Source organism: Lepisosteus platostomus, chromosome 12 (assembly GCF_059453375.1).
Source record: "Lepisosteus platostomus isolate fLepPlt1 chromosome 12, fLepPlt1.hap1, whole genome shotgun sequence".
Classification (NCBI taxonomy): Eukaryota; Metazoa; Chordata; class Actinopteri; order Semionotiformes; family Lepisosteidae; genus Lepisosteus; species Lepisosteus platostomus.
In genome coordinates this window covers 17,733,790-17,755,200 of record NC_142622.1, presented here as the reverse complement: position 1 = coordinate 17,755,200, position 21,411 = coordinate 17,733,790, and the positions used below count along the sequence as shown (strand labels likewise).

At 38.7% G+C, this 21,411-nt stretch overlaps 1 protein-coding gene across 1 annotated transcript in view; it reads left to right on the top strand.

Moving 5' to 3' along the window:
* The window catches only part of hivep1 (HIVEP zinc finger 1), an 81,665-nt gene that overhangs the window by 55,826 nt on the left and 4,428 nt on the right, over positions 1–21,411 (top strand). The window contains exons 5-8 of the mRNA XM_088602303.1: positions 3,211–9,260; positions 9,813–9,946; positions 11,507–11,682; positions 16,008–16,109. Coding sequence (XP_088458429.1) covers positions 3,211–9,260; positions 9,813–9,946; positions 11,507–11,682; positions 16,008–16,109 — 6,462 coding nt within the window. The remainder of the gene's footprint in view (positions 1–3,210; positions 9,261–9,812; positions 9,947–11,506; positions 11,683–16,007; positions 16,110–21,411) is intronic.

The following is a 21,411-nucleotide window of genomic DNA, read 5'->3' as shown; positions in this document are numbered from 1 at the left end:
CATACTGTGGTGTGCAGTGCACGCAGGGAGTTAGCCTGACCGGTCACTCTCAGAGAATTTGTCTGCAGCCAGCTCAGATTTAAGACAAGTTGAACAATATTTTGTGATAGTGAAAGAAAATCGCAGTTCCGATTCAGTTTTTTAAACTTAAGTTTTTTTCACCCCTATTCCGTAGTCTTTTTTACAGTGGTACTACTGTACTTTAGCAAATGCTTTTATCAAAGCAGTGATCACTCAAAAGGGATATGTTTTATGATATGAAAAGAGAAGCTACAGTAATTCTAGAGCATTTTTGTAGTTTTTGTAGTTTGTTGTGGTGAAAAAGGTTTTCACTGTTATAGAGAATACAGTGATGTGAATCAAAGTTATTTCATTACCTGAGAGGTATTTACAGTACCTGTTTACTAAGTTTGAGCACACTTGAACATTTCAGTTAGTACCCATGATCGAAGTAATACTATTACTCAGATTATACAAAAACTACAAAAGTTTGGTTGTAGTATTTGCTTTTTTTATGCCCCACATAAAATCCCTAATTCACATGCATCTTCTTTACTATTATATTTAGAGAAATATTCTTTCAAATAAAGATTATGTAAATGAAAGACATTAAATGAGTTGCTTTATTTTCCTTTCTTTTTCTGCTTAAAGCATTCAAGAATTGTGTGTAAGCAAAAGTGGAAATAAATAAGGCAGAAAAACATATACAGTGTAATTTATTGACAGAGAATATTGAGAATTGAGATCGTATCACTGACAGTACGTGTGATATTTTAAAGGTGAGGAACCTTTCAGAATACAACAGTGACAGTTCTCTATTTTTTTTGATGCGCGTTAATATTTATTGGCAGTTCTGTAGCAACCTGTCTTTTTGCTTTGAATCCAGATGAGGTTCAAAGGGATCTCTTGCAACTGTGACAGCGGTATGATGGAAAGTGACCATTTCATACTGTCCAGTTGCTTCATTTTATAGTGATTTGGTATTTGGTGTCTAGTAAATGGATCTGCATGTTGTTTTCTTTCTACATTCGTATTTGTTATTTGGAACATTGTTCCATACTACCTAATTATACCATAATATTGACACAAGTTAAGTCGGATGTCAAGAATAGAAAGCTGAATGATAAGCAGGTAACTGATGCACCAGTTGAGAAATGCATTGATGAATTCCTGGGTCCTTCATCGTGTGATAGTGATATTCCCCATGTAATACTTTCCATCACTCTGTTCTGAAGATGGTTTTTCTGCAGAAAAGAATGAATTACATGGAATACCATAATGCATTAATATAATACAATCTGCAGTATGATACGCCCCAAAAAATAAGTGTGTGAGATAAAAAATGTAAGCAGGGTCTTTAATTTAAATGCGCTCATGAACATATGCATTGCCCTGCAATTTTGTGAGCTGTGTAATTTGTTTCTTTAGGATGACCTGACAATTTTTAAGACTGGTACATGGTTAGGCTTTAGTAGTCATTTTTGGGTAGCACATTCCCTACGCAGAGATAGTTTTTATATCGCGCATTATGATCGATTTTGTGTCTCACAATTTTGTTAATTTTAAATTAAATTCATTTTTTCTCCTTACAACATCGTGCATGTGCATTATTGATGCATTATAACGCGCCGTACTATCTATACTATAGATTCCAATGTAGCACAAAAGAAAAGTTGTTTAGGATTCTACTTTCTAAACCAAAAACTAATTGAACTCCTGGAAAACAATACTAAAGCTACAATAGAAACCATTAATTGTGAAACTGCAGCTCTGTATTTCTTTTAATGAGTTCTCTGATTCTTTGTGATTTAAGCCAGAATAAGAACTGCAGTTTGTAGTCTGACAGTAAAAGCTTGAAGTGCAACTGTCACTTCTACGATTCTGAAAAGGGAAAATATTTGGTTTAATCACCTAAATAGTTACTGCCATTTCAAGTGAGACCTCTAAGGTCTGTGGATAGAAACGTGCCATTGAGAAAAGCAAAATAAGATAAAGACATTTGACACTCGAAAAACATTCTGCCTTCATGAGTTTTTCTTTTTTTGTTACTTTTATGCAGCAAAGTCAAATGTGTAAACTAGAAGTAGGTAGCATAATGATGAATTAGTTTAGACATGGTTTTATTATTTTTAAGCTTCAGACGTGTTTTCTAGCCAACTCATAAATGAAGATTTAGCTCACTGAGCGTGATAGCTCAGTTCATTTAGATGGAGAGAAATGTTTTTGGGGAGTGTGTGGGTGGTGCAGACGGTATCAAGTCATACATGCTGAGAGAGATTCAGTTTTTACCGGGGTAGAATGGCATAGGTTTTCTGAACGATACGAAACTACAACTACACTACAGACTGCAACCCCACCTCCTTTTTGAAAACACTTTTCAAAGAGGGTGCAGACATCAGTTGTAATGAAATTTGCACTAAACAAAGATTCTGTTTGTTTCAAAAGCTAAGACTGGGCTTTTCGATTTTTAGGTAAATACTGTAATCTCACATTACCCACTTTGGAAGGCATGTGGTGCTTCTTTATGTAGAAGTTATTAACCTCTTCATTTTAAGATACTATGTTTTTTTTTATTTGAAATTATTAAGTGATTATAAAATTATATAACAATATTAAATTATTGAGGCAGGGTTATTACTAGTGAAGCAATGAGTAAATAATAAAATGAAAAATTTTCAGAAATCTGTATTTAATAGAAAAACTCCACTTTAGCAGTATAGTTCTTTATTGACACAACAGTCATTTTTATACTGTATTTTACAAACTCTTACAATGCATTGGTTTAATTTAAAATGTTTACTTGCTGTGTAACCACTATCACTGAAATGGAAGAGTGCTCACAAGATACAGGGGGACTGCAATCTGCAAATTTATAACACAAATAAAATTTGATAGGTGAAAAATATTACATTAAATTAGTCTCTTCAAAATCTAATAATGTGACTCAATGTTAAACTAGTTTTTAATTTTTTTTATTTCTGTTTTAAGTTTTAAAAAATCTGTTACTGTTTTATCTCAAACATAAAACTCAGTTTATCAAAGGACTTACAGTATATTAGGCGTGCAGTGCCTTATTTTATTATTTTATTTAAAATAAAATGTCTTCACTAAAGGGAAGAAAATATGAAATAATATGGAGGTGACTGCACTAATGTGGAGCTGACTCTGCAGTAATGAGGGGAGTTTCAGTTGTTTCCCTCTGTTTTGCAGGTACCAGTGAAAATGGCAGAAGAGGTACAGATGCTGTTAAAGGTTTAAAACGAAAGAAGGTGGTGACTGAAAACCATCTGAAGAAAATTCCCAAATCGCCGGTGAAGAAACCTTCACAGACAAAAATCTCTGCATCCACAGCAAAGGCAGGCACACCTTCGTCTGCTTTCCCCAGCTCTTTAAATAATTTAAGCACTTCTCCTGTGCAGAATGGAAACCTGGAAGATGACAAACACATGCAGAAAGCCCCCCAGAGCAAAGCAGTGAGCAGTGAAGCAGCTTTGAAATCGGACGATGGTGAGGGACTAATGCAGACTGAGGCATCTGTGGGTCAGCAGCAGCCATTTGACCCCTGCCAGGGGCAGGAAGCTGAAGAGCAGCAGCAGGGGGGCAAATCACAATGGCGAGTAAAAGATAAACCCTCCTTGCTGCAAGAAGTCACAACCAGACAGCCTCCCACTGCTTCCATGTTAAGTGAAACTTGGAGCTGTAAGTCCAGTGGCAGCCCACCTGGTATTTCAAACAGTGCCTCTCCTTCACATGCCAGTGCTTCACTTGAAGTTTTGTTAAAAGCCATGGAGCCAGACCTCAGCTCATTGACACAGAAGAAAAGCTCCCTTTCCATTGCTCCAGCTGGCAATCCTGGACAAATCCAGGTCCAATCCACTGGACAGACCACTGGAATGTCCAGTGTGAATATGAGGGTCCAACAGGTGCCTTCACTGTCACAATCTGAACTTCTTTCGGGACAACACTTGTATTCCAGTATTCCACAGACTGTGCAAATACCACCAGCTCTAAAAAGTGGGCAAGCACTTAATCAGACAGTGTCTCAGTTGCATTATCAGCACTCTCCAGTTCTTTCAACGGGTGGGCAACAGAATCCCCAGAAAACTGTGCAGGATTTTACGCAGTCAGCTGCCCACCATCAGAAAAGCCAAGAAAAGCATGGCTTTCAACAGTCTTATAATGTAGCACCAATGCCTTCAGTGAATCACGCGCCTGTCCCATCAGGTCCTCAGGCTCTTTCACAGAGTCAGCCAGTGGTCCACACGTGCCAGTCTGCCTCTGCTAGTGTGCCCAGTAATCAAGTCCAAATGACCACTATTATAAACCCTGCAGTGGAAACAATGTGCAATATCTCTGTAAAGGACCAGAAACCCAAAAAACAAGGAAAATATGTTTGTGAATACTGTAATCGGGCTTGTGCCAAACCTAGTGTCCTGCTGAAGCACATACGATCTCACACAGGAGAACGACCCTACCCTTGTGTCACATGTGGGTTTTCCTTTAAGACAAAAAGCAATTTATATAAGCACAAAAAGTCCCATGCGCATGCTATAAAGCTGGGCCTGGTCATACGGCCGGATTCCAGTAGTGGGATACTGTCACAGGAGTCTGACAAAGCACTTGGTACACATTCTGACGTGGAGGAAAGTGGAGAAAGCGATGATGAAAGCACAGCTGATGAAAGGAATTTGGACCCAGAATCCTCACAAAGCAGTCTTACAGCCCTCTCTGAGAGCAGTATGCAGAATTCTAGCTCCACACAAGGTAACCTTTTGGATGAGCCTCTAGCTGCTTATGAGATTGCAAAATCAGGAACCAATCAAAACTCGTCGGAACCCAAAGTAACAGCTGCTTTACCAAAAGTGGTTGTTTACCCGGTGAATGTTTCCCCTTTGCGGGCTGACAGTCCTCGAGTAATGGATTCTGCCCCGGAGCTTTCTACAGCACAAAGGCAAAGAGATTTTCAGACAGCAAGTATAAGGTCAAATGTAATGGTATTGTCTTCTTTAAAGGAAGTTGATGGAAATAGCCTTCAGCAGGAATCTGTAAGTGACGATGAGGACCAGCCCCCTAAGTCACCCCCAGGAGGAGGGCATGCCCAGTTGCAAAGACAGCAAGCAACAGACTTCTCTCAGCAGCAGCAAGGCAAATGCCTGTTAAGCCCACGGAGTTTAGGCAGCACAGATTCTGGTTACTTTTCACGGTCAGAAAGTGCAGATCAAACAATGAGTCCTCCTAGCCCCTTTGTTAAGATCATTTCAGCTGTGGAGATGGATGTCAATAAGAGCCCTTTGACTGGAATACCTTCTGTAGTAATGTCAGCAAACTACGCAGAGAAATTGTCAGCTGTACCAGGCCAGATGCGCCCACCTCTAGAGACAAAATCTCTTGAAGAGCGCATTTCTAAGTTAATATCAGACAATGAAGCACTGGTAGATGATAAACAGTTAGATAGTGTCAAACCAAGACGGACCTCTCTCTCAAGAAGAGGAAGTATAGACTCTCCAAAATCGTACATATTTAAAGACTCTTTTCAGTTTGACCTTAAACCAATGAGCAGAAGGACAAGCTCAAGCTCTGACATACCAAAATCTCCTTTTACCCCTACAGATAAATCTAAACAAGTGTTCCTTTTATCAGTCCCTCCTCAATATCCGTCCATGGACTGTTTACCAATAACCAGAAGCAATTCCATGCCTGCAACACCTGGATACTCAGCTCTTCCCCCTAACGTAGCACCTGGAACCCATCCACCTCGATGTCAGTCATTTGATGAGAAAATTGGATCCTTTAATGATGATGTATTCCTATCTGGCCCTCCCACCCCAAATCCAGCTGTTCACCCTCGAACGCTAGTAAGACAGACAGCAATTGAAGACTCTTCAACTAGTGAAGGCCATAGCCTTGCTTCAACAAGGTCTGTAGATGAAAGTTACCATGGATCCACCTTGGCAGCAGAAATTATGCCAAGAAGTAAGTCATTTGAACATGGGCCTGGTCCAGAGAAAACTAAAAAGTCTCAACAGAGCCGAGGGACGATGTATGAGTGTGAAACATGTCGAAACCGGTATAGAAAACTGGAGAACTTTGAAAATCATAAAAAATTCTACTGTTCTGAGTTGCATGGGCCAAAAAGCAAGACTGTATCAACCCGCGAGACAGATCAGGATACCGTTCCACGCAACACACAGCCCCATGTCTTTCACTACATAGTTACAGGTGCCTCAGGTGTGCTGGAGCAGCCACCTTTAATAAGAAAAAGAAGAAAAATGAAAAGTGTTGGTGATGATGATGAGCAATCCCCAACGGAAACCACAGCTCCTAGCTCTGGAAGTTTTGATTCTGTCTCAAGCCAAATGCTTAAAGATGTTCAGGGTAGAGTTTTCTCCCCGCATACTTCTGTAATGGTAGATCCTAAACCTACTAGTAGCAAAGCACAAACCTCTCAAGTGCAGCTTGTGGCAAGAGGGACAGAAACAGTAGATTCAAGACTGTCTCCTATCAGAGAAGCTCAGATAAGTGTTACCGGTAAAGAAAGAGGAGACTTAAAGAGACAGGGCAGTGGCATTTCAGTAATTCAACACACTAACTCATTGAGCAGGCCCAGTTCATTTGACAAATCAGAATCTTTTGAAAGAGGTTCGCCTGTGAATTTACAGGAAAAAGAAATCCAGAGTAAAACTAAACCAATGCCTATATCTAGGGTTACTACTAGCAAAGATGGACATTCTGAGTTGGCCCCTATACAGAAACAACCTGTTACTCCAGAAAAGCCAAGGGCTGACCAGCATGATGATCGCATATCAGTTCCTTGTGAGAATGTCGTTCCTGTACAGCAGTCAAGACTCGTTCGGCAAAACAACATTCAAGTTCCCGAAATCTTGGTAACAGAGGAGCCCGACAGGGAGCAGGAAAGCCAGGTCAATGAACAAGAAAAGCCTGTAGAAACTTTTAACTGGCCCCAACGCAGTGAAAGTCTTTCAAAATTACCAACAGAAAAGCTCCCACCTAAGAAGAAAAGAATCCGATTAGCTGAAATAGAGCATTCCTCTGGGGAATCCAGTTTTGAATCTACCTTATCGAGGAGCCTAAGCCGGGACAGCAGTTTGTCACATTGTTCTAGCATATCGGCCTCTTTTGACCGGGAAGAGGTGACAAAGCCAGAGAGCCCACTGAAGACAGAAGGTATTGGAAAGCCCCCTGAATATCAAGGACCACCAGTGGGCTGCAATACTCTGGGAGTCCCTGGTTCACACTCTAGGGAAATGAGACGAGCTGCATCTGAGCAAATCAGTTGCACTCAACCATCAGTGGAGGTTACTTCAGAGTACCGCAGCAAATCCTTTGACTGTGGTAGCATATCACCTACTAGATCTCTGTCACCTATGGAGACAGTTTTACCCAAGACTCCTGCAGTTACAGGAGTTCAGGTGCCTCTCATTGAAAGACGAAGGGGACCATTAGTTCGGCAGATGTCTTTAAAAATTGGTCCTGAAACCCAGCAGCAACGAGGAAATCTTCCCATGTCTTTCCAACATGGTTCTTCAGTCAATATGGCTCCAGTTCAACAACACAAGCTTCAGGCTGCTAGTAGATCTTCCATGCAACCTATGATAATGCACTCAGCCAGTCATGGTGACATTTTTCAAAATAAGAGTGAACATTTAGTCCAGAGTGTTAATTTGGGCAGTCAAACAAGCACTCAGCATCCCCCCGTTTATGGGCTTCCACATCCATGGCAACATATCTCCACAGGCCTGAGTGGTCAAAGAGTTCAGCGTTCTTCAGGGCAAATATTAGCTGGCCAAGGAGAAATCCAAAATAATTCTGCTGTTACACTTGATTTGCAAGAAAAGAAAAACTATGTACCCAAATATCAACTGCAAGTTTCCCCTTTGAAAACAAGCCAGTCATATTTGCTCCCAAGTGCATCAAGTAGTGTACCTGTAATCTCGCTTCCCGTTTCAAATGAAGTTATTACTGTTTCCAAGCCTTCAGATGCAATCCAGAATCTCTATATGGTCCCACAAGTGCAGCAAATTATTGCAACTCCCTCGCCTGGACCGATACAGCCAGTAGCATCCATTGTTTTGCCTGGGACCCTTCAGAACAATTCGTCATCATTCAGCCTAGCAAACATCACCTCTTTGCCTCAGATATTAGTAACCCAAGATCAGGTCAATTCTTCATGTGCAACTGCTTGCAAAGTAAGCACTGCTCCAGTGCAAATCACAGACACGGATATTAGAAGTTTGCCACATGTTCAACAAGACAAGCCACAAGCTTCTGTTAGTCCCCAGGTAAAATATATTCAAGTAATTGAGAATCAGAACCCCATTGGTGAGAGCAGAAACATGTCTACATTAGGTGCCACAAACTGTGTTCAGAAAATACAACCTGTGGGCCTTTATCCTCAACAGGAGCCTACTGCTTCGAGCAAACGCATGCTTTCACCAGCCAACAGCTTAGACATTGCCATGGAGAAGCACCAGAAACGAGCAAAAGATGAACACGGATCTGCATGCTCAACTGATGGCAGATCACTGAACTTCTTAAACACAAGGATGGGAGAGGTGACGAGACAAAGGAAGCTCATGCTGGTTAGACAGGTGTGTACCACCGAACCAGCTGATAGTCCATTAGACTCAGAAAACTCCCAGCAGCATCTGGAAAAGCCTGAGATTGAAAAGGTTGTTAACAGCCAAGCATCCAAAACCTGCATACCCAGAGCAACAGAGGCTATAGGAGAAGTCTCAGAAAAAGAAACGCCAGCAGTCTATCCTGTGTCAAATTCTGTGATACGGATGTCCCCAGGGCCACCCGTCTCACCTCAAACTCCCCATTCTGCACTGAAATCTCAAGGCAAGACTGAGGAAAGATCTTCTGCAAAAACCCAGTTGAGGTCACAGAGTTTCCAGGGTCAGGTTAAACTCGCCTCATCGGTTTCAGTTGTTAACGCGAGGGATAGCCATCGTTTGTCATTTCCCAGCCTGAAGACCACAACGAGTTTCACCTGGTGTTTCCTAATGAAAAGAAAGCCTCTGCATGTCCTTCAGGCTGACCAGCGTATTTCGGCCTATGCCACCTGGTCCATTAGTACAAACAACCCAAATCCACTTGGACTGCCGACAAAAGTGGCTCTGTCGCTTTTCAATTCCAAACAGAAAGCAAAGAAAACACACTACACTCAAGCAATAACCACAAGCTCCAAATCTGACATCTTGGCGTACTCCAGCAAGTTGAAGAACAGCTTACCCAAGGTAATTTGCTAAGTAATACAATTATCTGCATTACATTTGATTGAATGTAATTATTATTTAATTATAATTGAGTATTGCTGAATATTAGTTTGGTTTTATATTATTTAATCATCGAGTTAATACAATTATTAAATATTAAAACTTTAAGAAAGTTTTAATGAAATTTTAGGAAATAATTTAATGCAAGCATATGTATTAATTAATTTGAAATGGTTGCCTGTGGTATTTTTTGCAGATTAAAATGTACTTTTTTATTATATATTATAATCTGCCATTTTAATTAGCACAAAATCCCACAAGTAACCATAGCAAATGAATTACTGATGTGTGTACTTTATTTTAGTCTGTAATTTATGACTGCTAACATATATGCCTCATTCAGTTTTATTCATTTTTAACCATTTTAAATATTGTTAGAGGAACACGTTTTTTATTATAAACATTACCACAACTCTGTCAGTTCAGTACAGAAAATGAAAAATGCATAGAAGTTTGGATAATAAATACCTTTCTAAGACTTTCTACGATTCTTAACTTTTTTAACCTAAATAGGTTTTAGCCCCTCAGACGTCTTTGCCAAAGGAAAATAACAATATAGGCAAAGCAGAAAACCAACAGACCAGCGAGTCAGACAAGGAGTCTTCAACTAAAAGTGAGCCAAGACGAGTCAAAATCTTTGATGGAGGGTACGTACTACTACAAATAAAAGCCAAAATGTGAGAAAAAAACAGAAATCTTGTGGTAAATTTATAATCGACTTCATGCCATAAGCCTTTTATCATAGCATGTATTGTCAACATTAAAAGTAGGATTGGCATTACTTTATTAAACCAAAAATGTTTAATCAGTCAACAGTAAATATCATGCTTTATGTGGGTATAACATGTAAACAGTGCATATTAAACCTTAAAAATGTTTAAAATCTAGTCAAATCAATTTGTATATGTTTTCTATATATACTGATGGAAAAAAACACAACACCTCCTCCACACTCTGGCCCTCCCGTCTGCATGGAACAGCCTGAAGAGTGACTCGTCCGTGAAGAGGACCTGATGCCTCTGCTGACGAGTCCATCACAGCCTCTGTCTTGCCCAAGCCAGTCGGGTGCGATGTCTAGGAGGTGTGAGCAGAGGGCCTCTGGCAGGTCACCTTGCTCTCAGGCCAGCAGCACGGAGCCTCACTGTCCTGTCACTGATGTGGGCATTGTGTCTGCCTGCAGTTTCAGCAGCAGTACATGTGGCAGATCTGAAATGGTCTCTCAGATGGACCAGTCTGATGTTTCGGTGCTGCTCTGGTGTGGTCACTCAAGGGCGACCAGATCTTGGACGGTCATCTGTCCTGCCAGTCTGCTGAAACCTTCTATAGTATTCTCATTCCAGAAAATGATGTGTTTCTTTTTACCATCAGTATATATATACAGATTTGTTTTCCACATTCTGAAATAAATTTTAATGTTTTGTCTTGCTTTCATGGTGTAGAAAAACTGTTTGTTAAAAAAGAAAGATTTTTCTTTATGAAATATTTTGTATCATTTCTTCTAATCTGAGGATTTCAGTGCCAATAATACAGCTTATGTAGGTAGGTACTCTAGGTTAGCTCCCCTTTTCAGGCCATAAATGCCCATGGGGGAAAGGGGGGCAAGGGCCCCCATTTTTCTCAACCATCCGACACTGGAGGTGGAGGTGATATGGTCAGCATCACGCTCTGACCGGCCTATTACCCCCAGAAGGATTAACCCCTGGTACTCATTTGGAAAGTAGGCTGAGTGGACCTGGGAGCCCTCTGAAGGATTTAGAGCAAGCTACATCAATTGCCCCTACCTGGGATTGAACCCAGGACCTTCCAGTCAGGAGCTAGATGCCCTTGCCGTCTGAGCAGCCACAGATTCAATACAATTTATACTAAAGACAAAACAGTCTATGTAATCAATACAAGGCCTGAAAGGAAAGTGGAGCACTAAACATTATAGGTCCCAATAATTTCAGACACTTCTGAGCAAATATTAAGTATCTTTCTTGGTAAAGACATTTCTGCGTCAAGTGTTTTTTTTTACATTCGAGGTCTGGTGAGAGAGATACACACATTATGCACCTTAAAGTACAGTATATGAAAAATTCAAAATATTTAAAAAATAAGATATTTGACCATTTTGAGTTGACGTTTAGGGCTGTAATGTAACTGATTCATTCATGGGTCATCCAGTCTTTAATGGAAATCTGACTCTGCTCTTGACGTTTCATTCCCAGGTACAAGTCAAATGAGGATTATGTGTACGTGCGGGGCAGGGGCAGAGGGAAGTACATCTGTGAAGAGTGTGGGATCCGATGTAAGAAGCCCAGCATGTTGAGGAAGCACATTCGAACCCACACAGATGTCCGCCCCTACCACTGCACCTACTGTAACTTTTCCTTCAAAACTAAAGGTGAGGCACTGAAAGCATGGAAAAAAATTAACAAGAATCTCATGTGTATGCACACTTTTCCAAAATCTTTTTAAATAAAAATATATGCTAAACACTAGATATATACTGTATAGGGTATGTTTTCTGTATTAATAGGGTTTATATGGAAGGAAGGTAGAAAAATATTCAATTAAATATAAATCATTTAAAAAGAACTGATCTTCCTTCCATAGTGGCATTTTTTATACAGCAGAACTTTAACTTTCTATAACTTTATAAACATTATTAATAGTATTCTTCATTCTACATAACCATACAAGTAATAAATTATTTAGCAATAATCAGCAGAAACTAAGGAGTATTTTTTGCCAAATAAAAGAACGAGAACTTATTAAATAATTAGAGCTGGGTTTAAAGCTAATAATATATAAAATCATTAGTTCTTATTGAACTAATTTTGTGTCGTATTCACCTTTTTTAAGTATAACTTTATCAGTCTGCTATGTGTCATTCTAAAAATGTGATATAAAACAGTGTTTTGCATATTTTAGAGCACAGCAAGAATTCTTTATCAAAGTCTTTTTACACCTCTTAGCCCTGGCCTCAGGATTCTCTCATTCACTGTGAATATGTCCTCCTCACTTGCACTGTCTAGGGACATAGGGACATTTACCTAATCTGTATAAAACGTACCCCTTTGCCACAGTGATATAGGACATTTTGATTCTTGCTTGATAAGGTTAAGTTACAGTTACTGTAGGTATATAATAGATGTACTCTACATATCATCATAGAAATTGTACAGAAATAAAAGTGTACTTAATGTAATGAGTATAATACAAAGTACTAAAGTAAAAAGTATAATAATGTACTTTACAGTCATGTTTTATTTCCACTAATGCAAATTAGACTTAGAAGATTTTAACTTAATTTTTATTTGAGTTTGAGTACAGTTACATTTTGGTGCTTGTTCACTTTTCTTTTAATGCTCCTTGTTATATAAATGTCTATAAATTGTTAAAGAGGTTAAAAATATCAAAGTAATATAAAAGATGTGCTTAAAATATTACCTTATTGACTTTCATGATATTTATAGTGCAAAAGTGGAAATTCAGTTTAAGCCCCTACAAGCCTGGTAAAAACACCACACCACCACCACACCAAATAGGGGTTTCTGAAAAAGGAAAGCAAGGCATATTAACAAGTGGAATATTTGTTTAAGGACTGTAACATAATCAAAAAAAATGAGCCACATAGTCCTTTTCTTAAATCATATTATTTGAAATGGTTTTCTAGAGGAATGAAAATATAAACCTATGCTTCTCAATTTCTTAAAAGGTCAGTGTGACTCAATGAAGGATCACCTCACTGCCCACATACTCTGGGAAATGGAACAGCAAATCAATACTGCCTACATGCCTTCAAAACTTTCTTAGTTACAAAATAACCTGCTGTGCTACTAAGACATAACAGTTATAAGAAATGTTAATATGTTCTGTGGTTTGGCACACATATACAATATATGCTGCACTGAATACTATACAGAACTATATGTCCTATATTCAACTGAAAGCATTGCTATGTCTCAGGAGTCCTGAGGACTGTAATGCAGCATCAAATCACACCTTTTCCATAGTGTGCTATGCTAATGAGAAAGAAGGCTGCTGTAAGTGATAAGATTTTTGATGCACATACTGTACCTCTGGTGCACCATGGAAGGCAGCAGCAGACCAGGCTAATATGTCAAACCACAAAGGTTTTATCTGCCGTTGACAGATTAAAAAATCATCAGCTGTATTTCAGGCAACATACAGCTTCTGAATCACTATCCATTAATGGTCCCTGTATCATGCAGAGCTATGTTAACTGTTGTTGGCTGTGAAGTCCCACAGCTGCAAGAACATCTGTCAGCATTTAGTGGAATGATGTGTGCAGCTCAAGCCACTGCTGGATATGGACATACTTTTCAGGATCTTATCTAACATATCTGTAAGGCGTTACAGTTTGTGTAAAGTTTAGATTAAATTGTTCTTTTGGCAGTATTGGATTGTAGCACAGGACAGTGTTTATCCAGAGGATGTGTGTGGAAGTCCACAGGTATATTGATGTAAATCTGTAGCCTAATACAGCCAGTGCCTCTCAGTGTGGACATTTATCAAAGTTTAGAACAGTTTGGTGCTAATTTATTCAAGGCAGTTAAGGTGTATTAAGGGTGTCTTAAAAGTGACACTATAGCAGAGTTATAGTTATAGTTCTCAGAGTCCAATGTGGGGAATATTTGGTGGAAAAAGAAAGTAAGACAGACCAGTGCAGAACCTAAAAGTATGTCAGAATGGACCTAACAATACATATAGTACAGTAAAGTACTTGGTAAACACAAATCCAATTTCCAATTCACATGGTGTAAATGCCATTATCCAGGAAATCATTAACTGCACAGTTGTGCCTGCAGGTGTGTCCACTGATTTTAAGAACTGTATGTCCAAGGATTTTATGGCTGGTCAGGCAATCCTAAGTCAATGATCACCCCATGTGAATTCACAGATATGGCTACAGCTGTCCCAGAAAAATTGACGGTGGAATGTAGAACACCTGGCTTTGGAGTGATGTGTCCAATTGTTTCTAATGGGATACTGCAAGAATGGCAGAAGCCCAGAAAAAGGTTCAGTCCACAAGATATTGCTCCTATAGTTCAGCATGGCACTGGCTGTGCCTTACAGATCGACTGAAGCTGCTGTTTTCTGTGAAAGGCACTGCTTGCTGGCAAATCATGTCCCTCTCTGGACAAAAAGGTGCAGTTTTATGGTGAGCATCCTGATAAGCTCAGCCACAATTCTGGATGTGGTCTTCTTGAAGAAGACCTACAGAACATATTTGGGATATGGTAGGATAGGAAAATAGGTAGACACAATACAGACGAACTTTTCTTACTGCATTATTAATTTCAGCATTAGGAATACCACACTGTTCCTCTGGCCATCTATTTAAATGTACTAGAAAGTAATTCTAGGACTAGATGGAGTATAATACATTTTATTTCTCTTATTTTGTCTGCACAAAATCCAAATACAATAATGTGCTGTGAAAACAGACATCTCTCTGCATGTTATAAAATGAAACACAAACCCATCTACAGTATGTGCACTTGTGAGTTTTGGAATTTTCTTTTATCAGTTCATTAATTCTTGTTTCATAAGACTACAGAAATTCAAATAGTTTGTTTGCTTATAAAAGTATTTTGCATCCTGTCTTCTCCTAGCCTGATGGGCTTTTCATATAGTTAGCCATTTTGATTCTTGGCTGCTACTTTGTCATGTAATTACTGAGCAAGTCATTGATATATTGTTTTTCTGGGTTTTTTACTGAGTTCCCTTCATCTGTATTATATATTGTTGATTGTGGTTCATGCATTTGCAATAAAATGTGCAGAGTAATTCCTCTGGTGTTTCCATAGCATGGTGCTTACTTTGTAGAGCTGAGTTTTCCACTCCGGATCAAGGGGGGGAGGATTACAACAGTTGTGCAGCAGTACACAGTAGTACACAAGAGAGCTAACCAGTTTATATGATGGTGTTTGCAGTTACAGCCCCTTGTATGAAGACTGCAAGCCTGTGAAGCGTTCAGAGCACCTGCATGGTATTCTAAGGAAAATATTCCTCTAAAGCTTGTTAGTATTTATCTCAATTCAGCCAGTATGTTCCTTTCACAGTCTGTTTCACGTTTCTTCTGATGCCTTTGTGCTATAGTTGCTCCTGAAAGGTTATTTCAATACACTTCAAGGTGGATAATTCATCGCACATCCTAATCCACTCTTTCTTTACAACTTTCAGTTCAAGTAGTAAAAAAGTACCAAGCACACTAACAAAGCAATACCATAAGCTGGAGCGTATATTTAGCACTGTTCAGTGCTGCTGATAAATATAGGTGTAAATATTTTGTAAAACAACAGGAAGAGATCTGCTTTGAAATATAGTATTACAAAGTATTTTTTCACTAATTGAATGATTCTTTTGATTTTTTTCTAAAGCTTTTATACATGTTTAAAGTGAGCTTTATTTACATCCACTTTTAAGGTCATTAATCACAACACTAGCATTTTTCGATTCTCTACTTTCACTCACCTGTGGGCAATAAGAAATGTTAAGAACAAGGACAAGACTATCAGCCCAATAGAGCTCATTCTTTTACTACTCAGATGATTCTGTCACAGCGTGAAGAGTTTTGAAAAGATCCCATGTGTCTCTGCCTTGACAGCATGGGTTGTTAATGTATTCTGTACATTTCATATTTCCCAAATCTCTTTCATGGCGGTGTCATTTAACTGTTACCTTCTTCTGCCTTCACAGGTAACCTGACCAAGCACATGAAGTCCAAAGCCCATAGCAAGAAATGCATGGAAATGGGTGTTTCTGTGGGTCTCATAGACGATCAAGACGCAGAAGAGTCAGGTAAGCTTTGTCTGCATTCCTGATTGCCCGTAATTTCTGGTCAGATTCATTGATAAGGGTTATGTTCTCCTGGTGATCAGAATTCAAAATATTGTATCACCAGCCAGTTTTTAGCAGGAGAAGCCCATGGAGCTGGATATCTATCTCCGAGGAGCACTTTAAGATTACTCATGCAGGGCTTTCTCAGCTTTTGTCCAATTAGTGATTTCTGCAGATTCCCCTGTGCCCGCAGGCTGGCAGCAGTGTCCGTGAAGGATGTGCTGCTCCTCCAGTCGGAGTGAATTCTCCAGTCTGGCGGCATGTCAAAAACTCAGTGGGTGGGAGCTCGTGTGTCTCCCCTTCCTGATTCTCCCTGTGCAGGACAGGTGGCATTTCTATGAGCTGTAGCCAAGAGCTACAGAAATAATTACAGGTTCCATAGTGGGCAGGTATAAAAATGAATAAACAAGCAAAATGTTAAAAAAAGGATAGTGGACATACTGTACATGTGACTGTCATGTGATTTGATCTCTGTTCCCTCGGTGCCAGCTTCACACATGAAATCAGACATTTACATCACCTTTGCTTCATTCAAGTCAAGAAAGATAATTTGTAATAATAATGTATCTCTGCCTCATTTTAAAGTTCATGAACAAACAGTTATTGCCTTATATTAAAAAAAACTCAGCTTCTGGGTCTGCTGGATTGGTTGAGTATGGTGGACTGAGGCTAAAAGGAAAAAAGAGGATGGGATCTCGAGTTTCTAAATCAAGATGTAAGAGAGTAATGAACCAGATATCACATTTCTGTATAAATAAATTTTCCTGAACACCACCGGGTTGAATGTTTGAAAAAATATTTTGTAGTTTTTACTTTTATAAGAAGTTATTTTAAGCACTTAAAATAAACATTGCATGGACAGATCATGAAAGTTACCAGTGAAATGCTGGAACATATTTAGTCAGTTCTATCTTTTTTCTGTGTTTTTTCATGGAGGCAAGAGTTCATTGCATGACAGCAGTTTGTAAAATGTTCAGGTGTGCCGTAGTGTATTGAACAAGTCTCTGGGTTCATAACTGGTTGGCTGTGGGTTCAAGTTCCCTCTGTTGATCTGCTGTTGTACTTTTTGTGAGATATTTCTGTACCTCTGAGGATGATTTTTTTTTTCACACGTCACATTGAAATGACTTCAGATACATTAACTCGGTTGGCTTGTGCAGTGCCATACAAAACTTTAACAGTTCCGTACAAAGTTAATTGTGTCAAAATCTCAGAAAGTTTCGTATGAGTCATTATCACTTGCACAGAAGTTAGTCTTCCCTGTAGCATGTTATAATGCCTGTAAAGTTTGATCACTGGGATTTCCTTTATGTGTGGCCTTTTAGAAATATATTTATACTGCATAAAAATGTAAGTTATAATTTATACTTTACTATACGCTTTTAAATATGTGCCTTCTGTTTTATGACTCGGAATGAGAGGTGTAAGTGCGGACGTTAGTTGATGTTTGATGAAGAGTGTGCACTGTATTTTTTATTCCTCTTCACTCCATAAAGATGATGGATGCTTTTCTGCCAGATTTGTAGCCCCTGCCAAGTAGATCAACAAGGATTCGCAATAAAATACCTCAGGGAGTGTGAGTCATCATTGTTCATTTGCGAGACCAAAGCTCTATTTCAAAAACAAGGCGACTCTTTAACCTCTGTGAACCAAGATTGGGTCTGTCTTTACTGAAGAGGAGTGAACTAAGCCAAGAGTACCAGGAATAAAAGAATATTTTACTCTATTTCATTTCTTTTACCTCTTTATCTTCAAAGTGGTTCCGATTTATTATTAGTAATGTTGCACAATCAAATAAGGATTTTTTCATCTATTTGTAATGATTTTTCGGAGAATTGTACTTAAATTGAACATTAACAAACAGTTGTCATGCTATCAAAATCATAATTATCCCTCTGCTGTTTCAAGATGAACCCATACTCATTTTTTAAAAAATATTTTAACCAAAATTAAATTGGGAACCTGGTTATTGTTTGCAGCAGATACCTAACTCTGGATTTGCAACCTTGAATAATTTCCATACAATATATTTTTTCTGTTCTTGTGTCTCAAGCTTGAAAGTGAAATTGAAAATAATAATAAAGTTGGAACAACTTGGTGTTTCCTCTATAATACTTTTGGAATGCAAGATGAATGGTAGTGGATGCTTATATTGTGCTAAATGTTGTTTCTTTATGACTCCAATCACATGTGGGTGGTATGCACATAATTTTAAATAGGAAATTACAGCTTCTAATATTAGAAAGTACAGAAGCTTGTGTTTTCTTTGGTTGCAAACGCACTGGAGTATTTGTTTTTCAGGCTGACAGCAGTATCTTGCTAAATCTGTGGGAATGTGGGTGATGGATCCTTTATTTGCTGTGCATTTCCAGCCCCTACATCAGCTTGCCTTCTAATTAGTTACCTAGAGCCATGCGCCAGTGTTGTGGGCGAGTGACAGGGATGAAAACGGGCCTCATTACACCCACGCTGCTTTCATACAGGAGAGGATGACAAATCGCCTTTGAGAATTCCTCCAGCACTGTAAAAAAAAATAGCGAAGGGGGGGCAGGTGCTGCTGTGTGTGTATGTTCGGGGGGGGGTTAGGATGGTCGTCTTCTGTTCTGCTTCCTGTGAGTTAGCTGGAGAGTGAGCTTCCGAAGCATCTGCAATTACGACTGAACTCAGCCAGTGCCGCCTTGGCACACAAAACGTGCTAATGATAGCATCTCCGTGTGGGCCCTTTCCCACTGCCGGCTTTGATTAGATACGTGAATCATCCCCTTAAAAAAGCTATTGAAATCGTCAGATTTATTGCAGAAAAATGAAGATCAGGATTGAATACTAATATTGCACTACACGCACTGAACCTATTCCAGCAAGCATTACATTAAGACACAAAAAACCCTTTAGCAATAAAACAGGATCTAGGAGGCAATATAACATTTATTACATTTGTTGCAGATGTCTTCCTATTATTATGTGGTTCATTAAAGCTGTGGAACAACTGTTCTACCTATTTTAAATTATTAAAACGTCTCAGTTTCCTGCTCCTTACGTTTCTCTGAACTGGGAACAACAGTTACCATCAATATTTTTTTTTTCTGTACAGATTTGACTGCAGCTTTTCTTCCAAAACTCGGTGTAGGTGTGGGCATGGTGATGTCATCTTTTCAGAAAAATAGAAAGCAGTTCTAATTAAGCAAGTTTATTAGATATTCTTTTGACCACTTGCACATTTTTTGCATTAGCACACTGCAACTAATCATTTGTTATCTAATAACTAGTTTCTTTCTTTAAGAGACATTTTGCAAAGGAATGCTACCAGGAGTAAAGTAGTTCATCCAACCTTGGAAGATTGACAGACTGCCATTAAAAGTCGTTGAGATGCTAGACATTTTGAGAGTCTTTTGTTGAGGAGGAGGAGTTGGGGACTTAGCAAAACAGTTTTGAACATTAATAGGTTCCTATTTTGGTCTTTCTAGAAAGTGTTTGAAAATTTGGGTAATAAACTAGTATATATCGTGTCTTCTCTCTGTTGGTTGAGAGTACTCTCTGCCTGTAAATCAGGAATTATTTTCTGCAGCAGTTATGGAATTTCTGTGGAAATGTGTCCTTAAGGAATGAATGAAATGAGTGATCCTGAATGGATCACTAACATAGAAGCACATTGGAATTGCATTGTTAGAATATGAAATATTTTATATTTAAGATGACTAGCCCCTGTAGATTGATGTAGCCCTTCATTTATTTGGTGAATCCTAAAACTGATTGGCATGAACCCAGTGTTTCAGAATAATGTCTGCAGAAAACATGTTGTGTGCCATGGCCATGTAAGTGCAGTATTGTATGCAGATCACTCTTTTCAACCCATGAGGGGGAAGAGTGTCTTTACAGTATTAAGGACACGGGAAGGAATGTGGAACTGTTAGGAGAAAGTAATAAATGAGCTATTGGAATTGTGTTCTGTGTGGATTGTAGTACAGCTTACAGCCATGTGATGCCCTGGTGAAAACTTAATAACTAAAGATTTTTTTTCTCAGGTAGTAAGATTGCCAGACATAAACTGCTATGCACTGAGTGCTTTGACAAATGCCTTATATCTCATTATTAGCACTTTGTACAGCTTGTTTCCTCCTGCCTGTGGTCAACTGTACTGTTCATGCTGTGAGAAATGTACCGCTAGTCATTACTTATTACTTTAAGGGCATTAGATATTTCATTCATTGTTTTCTGGTTCCCTGGCAAAACAATTATGTCACCTATGTGATGCATTGACAGTGCTTTTTTTACTGGCCTGGCAAACTCACAGTTGATGTGTTGATGTATATTAGCAGCCTTAATATCCCTGGTAACATGCTTCTTTTCTTCAGTGTAAGATATTTGTGTATATTTAAATTTAAATCTAAATGATGTATTCTAAATCTGAAAAAATCTTATTAATGCTTTTCGTTAACTTCCATCTGTTGTAGTGCATGTGTAACACAGGATCAAAGAGATGCACACCAATTCTGATATGAGAAGGTATATGTTGTGAACAAGCCACCTACTGTAGGTGAATTAAGATTCATCTGCAGACATACAGTATTTCTGTCTGACTGGAGTTTAAAACACTGTGACTGGATAAGAACTTTTACTAATGGATGATCATTCCCACATGTGATCACACACTGTTGGCACAAATCTGTAATAAAAACAGGTTCTGTTGCGTCCAGTTGAGTTGGTCAATATGACAAAAAAGGGCATTACTTTAGAAGTTCAGTCAAAATATCCAAGCAGCATTTCAGATGAATTACAAAAAACTGTATGTAGTCTAGGACAGCAGTGATATTACTGATGTTAAGGATTGTTTGTGTCGAAGCTCTGGGATTTAAGACTTATGAAAATATTTTAATTCATGCTTATAAACAGTAATATTTAGGGAAAATGACAGTGAGTGCATAAAGCAATACATTTTTATCTTTATCATTTCAGAGGATCGGCTTTGGGTGAATTGAAGAATTTTATATTAGCACTTAGAAATGTAAATGGTCTGCCTATTATTACAAAGCACATTGAGACTGTTGTTGAGAGTAAGGATTTCTGATAATTTAATATTGAAACAGTGAACACTAGAGAGAGCTAAACCATGTACTGACTATATGTTCTGTGTTTTAGGGACACACTGTGGTGGTTTTTTATAGCCAGATGTGTTTGACGATGTATTTCACTAGACCGGTAAAATATATATATACAGAAACGCACACATACCTGTGTGTATGTGTAAATATAAAAGTTCACATGA